Raw genomic sequence first — 18,503 nt, 5'->3', positions numbered from 1 at the left:
GGAGAACTGCACAGGTTATTTCTACAAATTTGTACAATGCATGATGCACATTATGCACAGTAATGTTATTTGCTTTATTTTACATCTATTTCATTCAAGTTTTATGCCTTTTCAGAAATTTAGAATATTAGATTGAGTAATCTTTTTAAGTATGTTTGGGGGCTTTTTGCCTTTAATCAATAGGACAGTTGATAGAGCTACTGCGCCCCTTGTTTCAATGAAAGTGGCCTCGTCTGAAACTCCACCTGGTTCTTAAAAAGCTGTAGTTTATGATGATGTTTGTCAGATTGATCATGTCTCATGAGGTTTCAATCTTTATTTTAGTGCTGAATACACTCTATGGAGAAACTCAAGGTAACAAGTTCTTTTTTTTCCTGTTTCTCTCACTTTCCAACAACTATAACTGTTTTTCATATCCTCCTTACTGTAAGTTCACATTCAATCATATAATTTGTTTTATAAATTACTCAAAAGAAGAGAAGTACCCAATAATGTGACATCATGTATCTTTCAAAATAATTCAGAGGTTTGAGAAAAACCTTTTGCACAACTTCATTTGTCCTTCATTAAGTGAATTATACATCAGAGGGAAACTGTGGTGTAGTTGTAACACAGTTTGTTACCTATCTTTATGTAAAGGAAAGTACATGGTAATATCATTGAAACAAACCACGCTTCCTTTTACAGTACAGTTCCACCTTCCTTACAGGGTAACTACTCTGTAAAACTCTGATATCACCCCGATATTTACCTGATAATTATCAGGGAGATATGGGAGTTTTTGCCAGGTACTAGGTTCAAAACTACACACCCTGATGGGTGGTAGAGGATTATAATCTACAGTTACCAGGAAAGTACATGGTAATATCATTGAAACAAACCACACTTCCTTTTACAGTACAATTCCACCTTCCTTACAGGGTAATTCACAAGGTTTTACCTGATAATGTAAATTGTAACTACTGGGTAATTAGAAAGTAATTACTTGGTAAATAGTTGCAAGTTATACCCTCACTGTCTCTACATAGGTTGACTGGTAATAGATAATCTATAATTCCCGGATAAATACCTGGTAGTTTTCAGTATATTTCTAGTAAATACTAGATAACTAGTTGGTATTTACCTGGTAAATATCAGGTAACTACCACGTAAATAAGTGGTAGTTACCAGGTAAATATCTAAGTTATTATCACCCTAACAAAGTCACATATAGACACATTCAGTGGGTTTATAGTCTACAATATGCAATTGCAGGATATCTACCTGGTAATTATTGGGTAAATACCAGGTAACTTGTTGGTATTTACCAGATAAATATCAGGTTAATATTTTTAACTACCGGGTTTAAAATCTACAATCTACAATTACTGTGTATCTACCAGGTAATTATTGGGTAAATGCCTGGTAGTAGTCAGGAAAATATCTTGTAAATACTGCGTAATTACCTAGTAATAACCTGGTAAATACATCTTATTACCAGGTTATTACCAGGTTATTACCGTACTGTAAAAGGAAGCGTTACCCCAAATTCGAAGATGCAGGACAACATTCGGTCAATCATCCCTTTCAGTGCTGGGTACACACCTATGGAATTCTTTACCACCAGATATCAAATCCCAAACAGAATTAAAGATGTTTAGTGCTAAAGCTAAACATTGGCTTAAGCAGCAGCAGAAATGTGAACATTAACTTCTCTCAAGTCACTGTCAATACAGCATTCTACTAATGTTTAATGTATTTAATTTGTGCAATTTCTTAATGTAAATTTTGTAGCTGTGTTTATTTATTCATGATAACTATTCACTGTATTATTCACTGTATTTGTATTATTGCACTTATTGTAACGGTATTCAGTATCTTTTATCCTTCTTTAGCCTGACCAGGGACAAAGACTGCAAATTAGCTGAAGCTAGACGTCTTGTATGCATCGCATTTTTCATTCTTTGTGGCAATGTTGTATGTATCGTCCCTGCAAAATAAACATTAAAATAAAATAAAAAAATAAATATTTATTTAGAAGTAAAAGCTAAATTATGATGTGGATGTTCAGTTTGATTGTTTGGATGAATTCTCTGGTTTTGTGGGAGGTTTTACGTCTGTTTACTCTTTTTTATTTTATTTAATAAAACAGAATCACATCCTAATCATTTTTTTTTTTCACTTTCAACACTACAGCAAATGAACCCACGGCCACTCTGACAGCAGACAGCACAGATCTATCAGACAGTTACATAGTGACTCTGACCTGCTCTGTGAATCAGTCCAGCAGCTGGGAATACAACTGGTTCAGACGAACCTCTGACTCTGGTTTACCTCAGACTGTAAGGACTATAGGAGTACAATACTGGACAACCTTCACAAGAGTCAGGCAGGGAGGCATCTACACCTGCAGAGGAAGGAAACAAGGATCAAAAACCACACAAGAAAGTAACAAAGTCACCATTTGGGAAACTGGTGAGTTTAATCAATAGAAAACATTCACTGTAAAATCTGTTATTCTGTTCATCAGTAGTGTAAGAGAGACATTTTGATACCAACAGCAAACAAGGAATAAAAAAGCTTTTTGTGATGGAGGTGTGAGGAAAGAAAAGCTCGGACAGGATAAATGAAACACATTGATTAAAAAAAAAACCTTAAAACTTGACTTAAACAATGATTTCAAAGCTTCTAAGAAACTTTTTTTTTTTTTACATGAAGTTGGGAATTTGGATGTTGATGTTGAGTCTAACAGTGTCAGCTCTGTGACACATCAGGTTCACTGAACAAACAGCTCTAATTTATTAGCTGCTGTTTCCTAACAGTTGCTCCTGGTGATGCTTTCAAAATACAATCTAAGAGCAAAAACATATAAAAAATTAATTTGTCCTTTTTGGAGTTATTCTGATATGTTAAATACAAAATCACCATGATTCACGTATTGATGTCAGACTTGAGTCCAGTGTGATGGTGACTACTGTGCTGAGCTGTTTGTATCTGACAGTCACGGTAAAGAAACATGATCACAAAGTCCTTGTGTGAAATTTTGGGACTTGATGCACAAGTATTACTTTTCTCTTTCATGATTTTGTTGCTTTTAGCTGTTTCAATAATTTCATGTCTTTGTCTGTAACTTCAGCTGATGTTGTTCAAATGTTTTTGATTCATTTAACAGACAATTCATAATTAGATGCACAAAGCCATGACAATATCTGATGAATTTCTGTTTCTCGAGTAATATGTATTTTTGACATCAACAGCCTCCAGTAGAGTGACTGTGACTCTGCTGCCCAGCTGGTCTGTGATCTACAGAGGAGAGAAGATCACTGTCAGATGTGAGATCCAGGGAGGAGACACTGATTTAGGAATTACTAAGTATGAGTGGAGAACATCCAGCTCATACACACCTCCATCACTCAGTGAATTCACTATCAACAGTGTCAATGAGTCTCACATTGGATCCTACTGGTGTAGAGGTAAAGGAGACTATTTGTCAACACAGTGGAGCAGTAGACTGACAGTATTAGGTGAGTTAAAACATCTCTTGTTATGTGGTTACTCCTCTGTTTCCTAATTCTCTTATCAACTAATTAATCTGCTGCTAACTGTTATGTTAACTGTTTTAATTTTCCAAGCAGCCTGGACCCTATTGTATTCCTAGGAATCTTCTTCTTCTTCTTCTTCTTCTTCTTCTTCTTCTTCTTCTTCTTCTTCTTCTTCTTCTTCTTCTTCTTCTTCTTCTTCTTCTTCCGAGGAAATCCTACTTCCTACTTCTGAAAAATCACCAAACTTTGCACAAAGGTCCAGTCCCATGCCGGATTCACTCAGTTCCAAAGACATACCCCCCCCCCCCCGCACAATAAATGTTGGGGAGCATACGTCAGTCCGACTGCCCACAAGTCCGACGGCTCATTTCTCCGACTACCCATTCTACAGTGTTGAGGTTAGGTTTAGGGTAAGGTTAAGGGTTAGGGCTACTTAAGTCGGAGAAGTGGGAGGTCGGACTGATGGACGCAAAAATAAAGAAATGTATAGTCGGAGTCGGAGAAATGGGTGGTCGGAGAAATGGGTAGTCGGACAGACGTCATGCGCCCATAAATGTTTACGTTTAAAAACTTTACTAATTCCTACCAAACCAATGGTAGCTACATGCTACAGTTTTGAAATTTCACCACAATGTAGCCCCAATACTGCTGAACTCAAAACAAATTACGAAGTCCATCACTCTGTTTTTTTCAATAACTGTAAAACGTTTTAAATGTATCTCCTCTCACAATTTTTGCACTATTGTCACCAAACTTACTAGAGAGCATCTTCATCTTCAAAAACTCAATTTTCTAGAACATTTTGAATTCTGCTCTCATGGGAACAGCTGGAGTCAATGTAGGAGTGACATTCATCACATTTTCTCTTGAGAAGCAAAACACTTATCGTTAAAAACAAATCACCAACATTTCCATGCTGTCAAGATGCAATTTATGTATTATCATATTTTTGTTTAGATATTAGAATTTGTGACATTTTGACCATTTTTGAAATCTGCCTTGACAACAGCTGCCCGGGCATTGACTCCCTGAGTCTATTTGAGAAGACACACAGCAGGTCTCACTTCCATATAATTAGCTCACTGAGTTAGGAGCTGGTTCTTGGTGTTGAAGGATGTGGGTTCAAGACCCAACAAAGGAACTGACTAAAATACCAGATGGTGAAACAAATGTTCAAAATCTTAGTGGGTAACACTTTATTTTAAGGGGTCCTTGTTCCTTGTTACACTTGTAATAAGAAATGCTTGTGCAAAGAGAGAGGCCACTTTGGCATTTCTTATTACAAGTGTAACAAGGACCTGTAAGTACACCAAAATACACTGTGTATTTACAATGTAAGTACATGTTATTACATACGGTTACATAGGTAATTACACTGTAATTAATTAGGTAGATACACAGGAACAAGGACCCCTTAAAATAAAGTATTACCTCTTAGGGTCACAGTAGATGTTTAACAATATCAGAATTTTACCTCTTTTTGCAGTGGTGTCAAATCTTCCTGCACAACAGTGAATCAATGGCTTACTCAATTTGTGAAGCCACCGAACGCTGCCACTTGCCAATTAGCTCATTGCAATAGACAATGGTCTTTGGTTCCTGAGGTTGTGGGTTCAATCCTCATGTGATGCAAAGTGAACATAACAAGGTCAACTGGCTTGTCTTCCTATCCTCCTGTTTGTTGCTCATTTGCCTAAATTTGCCAAAAATAGCCCGGACCCGACCCATCGCTGCACAGCAGCTATAATTTAATTGCTGTTTTTGGTTCAATCACATCACTACATTCAAAATCACATTGACTGTTAATGTTGTCAGCGTCATCTGAACAAAACAACAAAAACACATTATAGGCTAATGTACATGTTTCTATGTTCCTTGTGTTTTTTATGTACCTTATTAGGGCCCGAGCGACGACAAGTGTCGGCAACGGCCCTATTGAAATTGCTATGTTTATTCTTCTTATTCTTTGTCTGAAATGATCGCATTTTGGGGGCTTCCCCATGCTCAAAAATACACAATTCTTGGCATACACGTATGGACTGGCGAAATTTTACGTATTTTTGAGTCAAATCGGCTCAATGGCTCCCCATAGAAAATTTAAAAAAAATTAGCCGCATGAAAATTGGTGGGCTTATAGAACATGTCAACATGCACAAAAAAGCCTCTTAACTCTTTCACGACCACACTAATTCCTCAGCACATCCGCTCAGGACCACATGTTTTTGGCTATTTGTTTACCTTTTTCTCACGTCGAACCGAACTCTGTACATCACCTAGAAACAAACGCTTTTCACGTGGTTGAAGAGTGACTTTCCAACGTGCTCCTCGAAAAAAACGGCAAGTTTTTCCGCCGTTTCGTTTGTGAGTACGAAGTAGAAGAAGAGAGCTGGGTTTCTCCAAAAACGGAGCTCCCGCTCTAGTTTCAGAGAAAAACACACTTTTGTGTCAAGTGGCAATCGGCTCATTTTACCGGTAATCTGCAGTGTGGCATGTCTCCCAAATCATTTCTACGGCTAAGTAAAGGAGTGCAGCGGTGCGGGTCTCTGGCCGCAGCGGAGCAGCTCCGGGACACTGCTGTGTGACTGGCTGCTGGTGGGTGCTCTGTGGCGGGGGCGGCCGGTCACAGCCCCCGCTGCACAGCGCCCGCTCTGCTGCACCGTGAAAACAGCTGTGATAACGGGCTTTCAGATCCGAGTCTCCAAACCAGAAACGTTTGTAACAGCACCGGAAAAAGTCGCCAGATTTGTCGTCGGTCGCTTTTGTCAAAAGTCGCCAAGAGGGTTTGGAAAGTCGCCAGATTCAGCGAGAAAGTCGCAACACTGTAGCCGACAGCCGCACAGCGCTGCATGCTGTCCCCAGAGCAGCATTCAAGGAGACCGATTACTCAAACAAAACCAAGATCACACAGTTTATAAAAAACATTATGTTTTGATTGTAGTTTAAAACAGTTTTACATATCAGAGGACTACCATATTCACACACAGGGTACCTCAGAGTGTCTATTATCGTAATCTGTAAAAAAAACGGTTTTGACGAGTTAACTCGTCGATGGTCGTGAACGTTCGGCAGGCTGTGACGAGTTTACTCATCAATGGTCGCGAAAGAGTTAATGTCATGATGAAATCCCGACAGGAAGTCGACCATTTTGAATTGAATTTTCAATGATGGCAATGTTTTGGCCATTTCCACACCTCGTATTTGAACGAACTAGTCCTAGGGATTTCACCCAATCAACTTCAAATTGGCTACAGGTTACATTTACGTGTAGGCCGGGCTGCGCTGCACGATACTTGCACTGCGTGGGCTGCGCCACCTTGTGCAGCGTCATGGGAATAACGCCGCCAGATTGCTATAGGTGGCATTGTTTATGGTTTATGGTTGGAACTACATTGGAACTATGGTATCTGATAGTCAATCATGATTAATGAAAACATGCTTGGCAAATCGAGTCTCGCTTTCGTCCAATTGGTACCAATACAAGAAATTCACCGTCCATGTGGAGGCTCAGGGGAAATGTAGTGTGAAAATGCTTCCACTTTCCTAAAGTCCTCGTAGGCACTTCAACTAGGCGAGGCTAATAAAAGAGGCTTCTTCACTGAATGACGGTGGATCTGTGGTGTTGGTGTTGGATACACACTAATAACCACTAATAATCATAACCATGTTTGGGCCTGTGAATTTACCTTGATGCCATCAGGACGACGTTACATGCAGCCTCTTAGGAAGACCAATCGTTATTCTAGGTCTTTTGTGCCTTCTGCCATTAGTTTGTTGAATGCTCAGCTGGCTTGAAGCTGTAGTTTTTAGTACTGTTGTTGACAATGTGTTTTTACGTATATTGCCCTCTCATGTATTTATCATATTTTTGTACTTTTATCTTAGCTGGTCTCAATTTTGCACTGTCCTTGCACGTTCCTCCTCAATTGTATGTATGCTTGTGTATGTGATTGTGGTGTGGCGGTCAGTTGTAGAAACAGATTTGCCCTATGGGATAAATAAAGTAATCTCAACTCAACTCAACTCAACTATAACAAGACCCTGAAATAACTGTAAAACACAATGATATTACCTCTGACCAGAATAACATCTGACTGAACCAATAAGCTACAATATCAAGCCTGGTCGGGAGCAAGCTAGCTCCAAATAATTCATCTCCATGGTAACAGATGTGCCTTCCTAGTGCGTTTGCTTTCGTCCTGAATTCAGCCTGGATAACTGGAAAGTCCTGGGCTATCCACTATCTTGGTTTTGTGTAATATTCCTCCATTTAACCTTTGAATGGTTTTGTTTTTCTCTGTGGACTGAACAGCAAACAAACCCCGGGCCTCACTGAGAGCAAATGACACAGTCCTACCAGCAGGGGGCAGTGTGACACTGACCTGCTCTGTGAACCCATCATCTGGTTGGAAATACAACTTGTACAGAGACAATGAACTCTCTGAATCTCTGAACCCACATGATGCTGCTTTCAAGACAAGTGGAGAAATCAGTGTCTCACAGGAAGGAGTCTACAGGTGCAGAGGAGGAAGAGGAGACCCAGTCTACTACACAGAGTACAGTCAAGAAGTCAGGATTGTTAATGCTGGTGGGTATAGAAATAATGTAAACTAATTGTGTATTCATGATAGGTTAAGATTAACAAACATAATATCTGGTGATGTTTAATGAACCTTTTTTGTTGTTGTTTTTGTTAAATCCTTGACCATGAACAGTCCCAAACAGAGCTGTTGTGACTCTTCAACCCAACTGGCCTGAGATCTACAGAGGAGAGAAGATCACTGTCAGCTGTGAGATCCAGGGAGGAGACACTGAGTGGACGTATGAGTGGGAAACATCAGCCTCACTCAAACCTCCACGTCAACGTGAATACAAGATCAGTCCTGCTTCATCATCCCACAGTGGAGACTACATGTGTAGGGGCACGATGAAAAGTGATCGACTTAATACAACAGAGTGGAGCGATTCAGTCAGACTGACAGTGTTAGTTGGTAAATCATATATTTCATTTAAAATGAAAATCTTAACAAGTCATTAAAATATGTTTTTGTTCCTTTCTACTGAAACTGTATCATATACAGTAGTTTGTCCATACTGTGTCCAACTTCCCAACAGGCAAACCTGTCCTCACTGTGTCTCCATCATGGCTGAGTCCTGGAGCCTCAGTAACTCTCAAGTGTGAGCTTGGACTTAAATCTGCAGGATGGAGGTTCTTCTGGTTTAAGGCTGTTCCTGATCCATCACAGCTCTCCTACCGCTCTGAGCTGCTCCCTGGTAGCAGTGGTGGGACTGAACAGGATTCCTACATAGTCCATGATCAGACACACACAGCAGGATATGGGTGTCGGGCTGGAAGAGGAGACCCAGTGAGTTACACTGAGACTAGTGAACCAACGTTTGTCTGGTCTGGAGGTCAGTTGGTTGATATGATAAACAACAGATAAACAAAGGAAAATGTACAATGAGACATGAAACATTTTAATGTTAATATCTTTATGTGTGTGTGTGGTTTTTTGTAGATGTTAATCCATCAGCGTCTCTCACAGTGAGTCCTGACAGAGTGCAGCACTTCACCCGTCGGGAGACCTCACTAAGATGTGAGGGGAACTCTCTTGTGTGGAGACTGAGGAGGTTTCCTAAGAGTGACCATTTGGATGACCATTGGGATCATTACAGTGGTCACCACTATAATGACCGTGGGGCCTGTTCCGACCAGAAAATAAGGAACGGATCCTCGTGTATAATTTCTCCATTCCGGCACAGTAATGCAATTTACTGGTGTGAGTCTGGATCAGGAAGGTTCAGCAACTCAGTCAACATCACTATACATGGTACATTTTATTACATTTTGTCTCTTTTTCACTTTTTGTAGGATCTGAATAATTAGGGTCCAGGCAGCTAAGCTGCCAGGACACTATTGTACAGTATTCCTAGGAATTCTTCTTTCTTCCTACTTCACATGGGCGAAAACTCACCAAACTTTACAGAAACGTCCAACCCCATGCCAGATTTACTCAACTCCAAGGACATGGGGGGGGGTGGGGGGGGGGGCACAATAAGCATTTAAATTTAAAAACTTTAAAAATTCCTACCAAACCAACGGTAGATGCTACAGTTTTGAAACTTCACCACAATGTAGCCCCCAAATTTTTTTTTCAATAACTGCAAAACTTTTATACGGAAGCCGAGAACGGCCAGGTCCGTATAAATTTTTTTTATTACCGTTTTCTCGTGATAACGACTTATTATTTCGTTATCTCGAGATAACAAAGTCCGTTTTCTCGTGATAACGAATTAATTTATTTCGTTATCTCGAGATAATAAAGACCGTTTTCTCGTGATAACGAAATAATCATAGAACGTGTCGTTGACATGGTTGCCTAGCAACAGGAGGCTCCTGTTCAGCTCGAGCATGGGGCAGTTAACTTTTCTACTCTAGCCTACTCACTGGCGTGATTATTGTCCACACCAGCTGTCAACAATAACTTACCAGTAAGTTACACTTAACGTTAGTTTGTATAACGTCACTGTGCTGGGTTTATTTAAGGGGCTACCGGCCGGTGGTCCCATCTATCCTGTTTCAGCTAAGCTAACGTTAGCTACTGGCTGCTGCTGCTGTCAGAAATCACTATCTCCAACCATCAGACACCTGTTGCCTGCGACCACTGACATGTAGGCTAATGTTAATTTGGCAAGACAGCAGTGTTCATGAGCTTTATCTGAGCAGCAACTAGCTAACATTACCTTAGCTGGAGCTGCCATAACGTAGTCAACTCTCATGTGTTTATGCTAACCTGTAGCCCCTTAAATAAACCCAGCTCAGTTAAACAAACTAACGTTAAGTGTAACTTACCGGTACTTCATTGTTGACAGCTCCTCAGAGCAGACTAACGTTAGTGGCAGCTCTTGAAGGCTGAAATCAGGATGATGTGATCACATTAATCAGCTCACTGATTTGAGTTCTACACATGGTTTTGGGCAATTATCCCACGAAAAACATCTCTTCTGTTACGTTAGATCTGTAGATGTGTAGTGTTTCCAACAGACTCGCTTTAGTAGCCTCCTGCTACGAACATACAGCGGCTAACCAGCTGCTACCATGGATGTATTATATAAACCATCTTTGATTATATTAACCCCGTAAACACAAGCGATTGCACCGGGGAAAAATGTTGCAACCATGTCAACGACACATAATGATTATTTCGTTATCACGAGAAAACGGTCTTTGTTATCTCGAGATAACGAAATAAATTAATTCGTTATCACGAGAAAACGGACTTTGTTATCTCGAGATAACGAAATAATAAGTCGTTATCACGAGAAAACGATAATAAAAAAAATATTATGGACGTGGCCGTTCTCGGCTTCCGTACTTTTAAAATGTATCTCCTCCCACAATTTTTTCTCAATTGTCACCAAACTCGCTACAGAGCATCTTCAGACCGTCCTCCACAAAACTTGTTTCTCTGATTTTTAATTAAGCAAAAATTGAGTCTACAGTGCATGAAAACGTTTGACTGTAAACAGTACTATAAACATATACCATCCAATTCCTTTTAAATACAGTTTCAATCTTCCTGAAAAAAATTGAGAATATTTTGGAGTCATGGCTGATGAAGTTTGGCAAATACCAGAATTTTATCTCAAAAACTGAATTTTCTAGAACATTTTGAATTCTGCTCTCATGGGAAAAACTGCAGTCAATGTAAGAGTGACATTTTTAAACATCACATTTTCTCTTGATAAGCAAAACACTTATCGTTAAAAACAAATCACCAACATTTCCATGCTGTCAAGATAGAATTTATTATCAGATTTTTGTTTAGATATTAGAATTTGTGACATTTTGACCATTTTTGAAATATGCCTTGACAACAGCTGCCCGGGCAGACTCCCTGAGTCTATTAGCTCACTGAGTTAGGAGCTGGTTCTTGGTGTTGGAGCATGTGGGTTCAAGGCCCAACCAGGGAGTTAACTAAATAAAACACCAGATGGTCTTTGTGAAACAAATGTACAAAATCTTAGAGTCACAGCAGATGTTTAACAAATATATCAGAAATGTACCTCTTTTTACAGTGGTTTCAAATCTGCCTGCACGACAGTGAATGGCTTACTCAATTTGTGAAGCCACCAGCACTGCCACCGTAGCACTGCCACTTGCCGATTAGCTCAGTGCAATAGACAATGGTCTTTGGTTCCAGAGGTTGTGGGTTCAATTCGCAACTGGTGCAAAGTGAAAATTATAAGGTCAACTGTCCTGTCTTCCTATTCTCCTGTTTGTTGCTCAGAATTTGCCTAAATTTGCCAAAAAATAGCCCAGACCCAACCCATCGCTGCGCAGCAGCTATAATTAGTGTGAATGCTGAAAGCAAGCTCTCCGCCATTTTCTTTATACTTATTGGTCTTCTGTTCGGCCATTTTCTTTATTCTCTTTTTATATTCTTACTACTTTGCGCCTTTTTACGGTCTTCTTCTAGTCCTTCATACTTTGTGCTATTTCAACAATTCTCACATCAAAACGTTCAGCCTTTTCGGGACATTATCGGAATGACTTTTCTCTTTTCAAATATTCATACTTTTTGCAATATTCAACTATTTCTGATTTTTTTCCCCCATAGAGAATGCATTGGAACAGTCTTCAAACTCTTCAAATCTTCTTACTTCTTTCAGCCTCTAAAGCTTCAGCATACTTTCTGCTAGAGACTTCATTCAAATTCTAAGATGTAGACAAACTTTTTAAGTGTTCCTCTATGACTCAGCTTATTGATATCTTCAACAGTTTCTGATATTTGGAAGTTTTAAAATCATTAAATTTTTTGACAAAATCCAGCTTTATATTGGGTGTGTGCTGTGTCTAATGAGCAGAGCTAGAGTGGTGACATCGTCAGCCAGAGTGGAGAGAGCCAAAAAAAGCAACTGGAACTTTTGTCTTAAAACTGTCACCACAGCCACAAATTACACTCTACACTCATGATTTTGGAAACAGTTTGTAGCCACACTTGTCTTCTGTCTCACAATGCCGTCAAAAATGCACAGAGACTCAGAGAATAATTTAAAATATGTTTTAAATGCAGCCTGGGTGCTCTCTCTCTGCCATTTACCCCAATGCAACCTCAACCTCTCTTCTCAACAACTCTGCTGTAGTCCAGTGGGTAAGGTGGCTGATTGCCAACCCCAAGGTCACTGGTTTGAATCCAAGCTGAGCAATCTTGTTACGTTATGTTGAATTCTGCTCTCCTCCCCCACCTTCAATTGGTTACAGGTGGTCGTTAAGAGACTCATTAATTGCTAGTGCCACCGTTTGCAGCACATCATCACATTACAATCAATGACAACAGTCTTGATAAGTGTGTGCTCTCTGTGGCGAAGCGGCATAGTAAACATTTAGTGATCATGAGGTCATGGGTTCGATTCCTGCCTCAGTCATGTCACATCATTGCTTGACTTTTCATTCCAACTATTCAGCTGTCAATGGACAGTCCTTGATTCCTCAAGCTCATTGTAACTCAGGTCCTCTGTGGCCATATGGTTAGTGTGTCAGGTTACCAGTCCTGAAGTTGTGGGTTCAATTCCTGCCTTGGACATGTTTGTGTGTCATTCCGCATGTTTTTGTCAACTTATTCAGCATGGTTCAGCAATGGCTTTCAGCATTCACACGTATTTCCTTCAGGAAATACCAATTCTAGTTATTAGTTCTTCCCTTTTTTGGTCTCTAACTAGTCCTTCATACTTTGTGCTATTTCAACAATTCATACATCAAATCGTGCAGCTTTTTCCGGACATTATCAGAATGACTTTTCTCTTTTCAAATATTCATACTTTTTGCAATATTCAACTATTTCAGATTTTTTTTTGCCCATAGACAATGCATTGGAACAGTCTTGAAACTCTTCAAATCTTCGTACTTCTTTCAGCCTCTAAAGCTTCAGCATACTTTCTGCTAGAGACTTCATTCAAATTCTGATCTGTAGACAAACTTCTAATGTATTCAACCTGTGTGCAACTTTTTCATAGCTTGTACCGTTTTTGGGATAAATCCTTTAAAAGCACATGTGCATTTCTGACAAATTTCACACTTTTCAATGAGTGTGTATTGCATTGGCTAGAGTGAGTGACATCATCGTAGAGTGCAGCAGATCCAAAAAAGCGACTGAAACTTTATAAGTTATAATAAGCGTTTAAATTTAAAAAATTTTAAAAATTCCTACCAAACCAACGGTAGATGCTACAGTTTTGAAACTTCACCACAATGTAGCCCCAATACTGCTGAAACTTTTGTTCATTTAGACTCAATACAAATTATGAAGTCCATCACTCTGTTTTTTTCAATGACTGTAAAACTTTTAAAATGTATCTTATCCCACAATTTTTTGTCCAATTGTCACCAAACTTGCTACAGAGCATCTTCAGACTGTCCTCCACAAAACTTGTTTCTCGGATTTTTGATTTATTAAAAATTGAGCCTACAGTGCATGAAAATGTTTGACAATAAACCATACTGTAAACATATACCATCAAATTCTTGCTAAATACATTTTCAATCTTCCTGAAAAAAACTGAGAATATTTTGGCGTCATGGTTGATGAAGTTTGGCCAATATCAAAATCTTATCTCAAAAACTGAATTTTCTAGAACATTTTGAATTCTGCTCTCATGGGAACAACTGCAGTCAATGTAAGAGTGGCATTTTTAAACGTAACATTTTCTCTTGTGAAGCAAAACACCTATCGTTAAAAACAAATCAGCAACATTCCTATGCTGTCAAGATAGAATTTCTGTATTAACTCACAGTAATCATGTGCATTTGCCATTTTGGCTTCTCTTAAAGCAGAAGTAAGCGATATTTTTGTGTTAATATAAGTCTTAAATAGTTACATCTTCTGACAGCAATCACTTACATAGAGTGTTTGGACCGAAACACGGGTCTGTCAGTCACTCTGCTCTGCTCTGAGCCGAGGAGAAAACTTTTCTCGTATCCTTCAGTTTTTATCCAATGAGGAGAGAGAACGGCATGAAGGGCTGTGTGTGTGTGTGCAGCCCTGGTGCAGCCAGGTGCAGCCAAGGAATGCGCGTGAATGTGGTGACGTAGGGACGAGGACCAATAGATCCATGACGAGGACGGGGACTGCTAACTCCATCGGCTGACAAGACATTATGGTGCATTCAAGGCAACTCGTAACTCGTGTTTTTCCGACCTGTGAAGTTGTACCAGTTCGATCTGGTACGAGTGGCCGTTATAGTGACTTTCACAGGTAAAACAGGTCGGAAAAACACGAGTGGGTTGCCTGGAACGCTACAAAGTCGTAAATTGTGACTTGAAGATGTAATTTACGGTTTCAAAAGCCTGCCTGGAACGCAGCATTAGCCAAAACGACCGGATCGCTTACTTCTGCTTTAATATCTGTAATCATGTGACAGTGTCTCTCCCTCCTTTTTAAAATCTTATTTTAGACCTTGCTACTTTTACTTCTCTTTAAATCGCATTTTAGACCTTGCTGCTCTTATTCACTGACATAAGTTTGTAATGGGTTGTGCAATATTGTTGTTATTGTGTATTTTTGTGCATGATGCGTGTTTGTGGTCTTGTGTTGTCTTCCGCTGCTGGTAACATCGTAATTTCCTGTAAAGGATTAATAAAGTATCTTTAACATTAACTTTATCAGATCTTTGTTTAGTTAAGAAACCTTGGGGTCTGGTTTGATGGCAATCTAAGCTTTGAACAACATACGACTAAACTTGTACAGTCTTTTTATCATCTCAGAAATATTTCAAGGATTAGATCGTTTTTATCTTTTAAAGACACAGAAATGATTTTACATGCTTTTATTTCATCACGTCTGGATTACTGCAATAGCCTTTTTACCTGTCTTAACCAAAAATCCCTGGACAGGCTTCAGTCAGTGCAGAATTCTGCAGCCAGGCTTTTAAAGCAGAAGTAAGTGGTCCGGTCGTTTTCGCTAATGCTGCGTTCCAGGCAGGCTTTTGAAATCGTAAATTACAGCTTCAAGTCACAACTTACGACTTTGTAGCGTTCCAGGCAACCCACTCGTGTTTTTCCGACCTGTTTTACCGGTGAAAGTCACTATAACGGCCACTCGTAACTTCCGACCGGTGAACTCGTACCAGATCGAACTGGTACGACTTTGCGGTAGTTTCCTTGAACGCACCATAACAGTCCTCGTCCCTACGTCGCCACATTCACGGCGTCCCTTGGCTGCACACACAGCCCTGCATGCCGTTCTCTCTCCTCATTGGATAAAAACTGTAGGATACGATAAATGTTTTCTCCTCGACTCAGAGCAGAGCAGAGGGACTGAGAGACCCGTGTTTCAGACCAAACACTCTATGTAAGTGATTGTTGTCGGAAGATATAACTATTTAAGACTTATATTAACACAAATATATCACTTACTTCTGCTTTAACTAGAACCAGGAAACGCGAGCATATCACGCCTGTTTTAGCCTCCCTGCACTGGCTTCCAGTACGTTTTAGAATTGATTTTAAAATTTTATTGATTACTTTTAAAGCACTCAACGGTTTTAGTCCTGCATACATTGCTGACCTTTTATCTCTGCACATTTCTGCCCGCCCTCTGCGATCCTCAAATAAAGGTTTTTTAGCTGTCCCTGGGGCCCGACTGATGACAAAAGGGGAACAATCATTCCCAGTCCGGGCCCCAAGGCTTTGGAACGATCTGCCAGAGGACATCAGGTCAGCTTCATCAGTAGCTTGTTTTAAATCCCTACTCAAAACTCATTTCTATCGAAAAGCCTTCCCGGATTTTATTTGATGTCACTTAATTTGTCTTTGTTGTCATTTTAATTGTTTTTACTGGAAAGCACTTTGTAACATTTGTTTTGAAAAGTGCTATATAAATAAAGTTTATTATTATTATTATTATTAACAGAATTTCTGACATTTTGACCATTTTTGAAATCTGCCTTGACAACTGCTGCTTGACTTTGACTCTGAGTCTATTTGAGAAGACACACAGCAAGTCTCAAATCCAGACAATTGGCTCAGTGAGCTGGTTCTTGGTGTCGGAAGATGTGGGTTCAAGACCCAAGGAGGGAATTGATGATGACACATCAAAATACCAGATGGACAAATGTACAAAATAGATAGAATAGAATAGAATCTTACCTCAAAAACTGACTTTTCTTTTTACAGTGGTTTAATATCTGCTTGCACGACAGTGAATGGCTTACTCAATTTGTGAAGCCACCGTAGCACTGCCACTTGCCAATTATCTCAGTGTGACAGACAATGGTCTTTGGTTATAGAAGTTTTGGGTTCAAGCCTCAACTGGTGCAAATTGAACATTATATGGTCAACTGTCCTGTCTTCCTATTCTGTTTGTTGCTCAGAATTTGCCTAAATTTGCCAAAAGATAGCCTGGACCCGACCCATTGCTGCGCAGCAGCTATAATTTATTTTGGAGTTGACTGTTTCATGGTTTGTTCATTAATTGTAGCTTTACAATCTGTAGATTCATTGGTTCTTACCTAATGATGATTAAATGTCAATGTTCAGTCTGTCTTATTGAGTAATGTAGTCTTATTTTTTAATTCAGTATGATATTGTTTTAAATAATTAGTTAGCTGAGTAGAGAGCTCTATCAACCTGCAAGTATTTTTTTTTTTTACTGCTGTTAAAGCAGAAGTAAGCGATCCGGTCGTTTTGGCTAATGCTGCGTTCCAGGTAGGCTTTTGAAACCGTAAATTACAGCTTCAGGTCACAACTTACGACTTTGTAGCGTTTCAGGCAACCCACTCGTGTTTTTCCGACCTGTTTTACCTGTGAAAGTCCACTCGTAACTTCTGACCCGTGAACTCGTACCAGATTGAACTGGTATGACTTCACAGGTCACGAGTTACGAGTTTCCTTGAACGCACCATAACAGTCCTCGTCCCTACGTCACCACATTCACGGCGTTCCTTGGCTGCACACACAGCCCTGCATGCCGTTCTCTCTCCTCATTGGATAAAAACTGTAGGATACGATAAATGTTTTCTCCTCGGCTCAGAGCAGAGCAGAGGGACTGAGAGACCCGTGTTTCAGACCAAACACTCTATGTAAGTGATTGCTGTCGGAAGATATAACTATTTAAGACTTATATTAACACAAATATATCACTTACTTCTGCTTTAACATTGACTGTTCAGTAGTATTAAAAATAAATACATAAATAAATAAATAAATAACTATAACCCTGTCATCTGTGGCTGCAACTTACCATCATCTCAGTCTCGTCTCTTGGTTGTAAACAAACAAGGTCTGCACCAGCTGATCTCTGACTGAAGCTTCATGTTCTGAATGTTTTACAGGTTCTGATATGATCCTGGTGAGCCCCATCCATCCTGTGACAGAGGGAGAGTCTGTTATTCTGAGCTGTAAAATCTGGACAAACGAACATCCTTCCAGTGTGTTTTTCTATCAGAATAACAAACTGATCCAAAGTGACGCCAGGACGGAGCTGAGGATCACTGCAGTGTCAAAGTCTGATGAAGGTTTCTACAGGTGTGAGGCCTCAGGACAAGAGTCTGCACAGAGCTGGGTGTCAGTCAGAGGTGAGTAGTGTTAAAATGTTTTAGTGTTTTTCTATTTTGTACATTTATCCAAGATGTAGATCTTTACTTAGTCTTGACCTGTGTCTCTATTTTATTGATACATTTATATTGAATATTTCCACAGCTGTGTCCAAATCTGAAAGCTCTTCACTTCCTGTGGGGCTGATTGTTTTGCCGCTTTGTGGAATAATATTGATCATTGTCCTGCTGCTGTTTTTCTATAGAAGATCAACAGGTGATATATTGATTTTTTATGAATCATTGATCAGTTCTGTTGTCACTTCATAGAGCAGTGCCTCAGTTTTTAATACAAATCCTTTGTGTTTCACAGGTCCATGTATCAACAGGTTCATACAACAAACTCTCATCTCCAATTAAAAGCACTTCTATATTTCACATCTTTATCATGTT

The 18,503-nt window shown here is 39.6% G+C and overlaps 1 protein-coding gene and 1 long non-coding RNA gene across 2 annotated transcripts in view; both read left to right on the top strand.

Moving 5' to 3' along the window:
• Nucleotides 1–18,503, top strand: part of LOC146969036 (uncharacterized) — an 82,862-nt gene that overhangs the window by 233 nt on the left and 64,126 nt on the right. The gene's annotated exons all lie outside the window — the stretch shown is intronic.
• LOC146969041 (uncharacterized) lies at nt 294–18,470 on the top strand. The gene is made up of 7 exons (XM_085760439.1): nt 294–354; nt 8,234–8,513; nt 8,632–8,930; nt 9,038–9,349; nt 17,850–18,092; nt 18,217–18,327; nt 18,424–18,470. Exons 1-7 carry the CDS (start codon nt 294–296, stop codon nt 18,468–18,470), a joined length of 1,353 nt encoding a protein of 450 aa, XP_085616565.1.

The sequence above is a fragment of the Trachurus japonicus genome, chromosome 18 (assembly GCF_045865225.1).
Source record: "Trachurus japonicus isolate A0001 chromosome 18, Traja_1.0".
Classification (NCBI taxonomy): Eukaryota; Metazoa; Chordata; class Actinopteri; order Carangiformes; family Carangidae; genus Trachurus; species Trachurus japonicus.
This window is presented reverse-complemented; position numbering and strand designations above follow the sequence as displayed.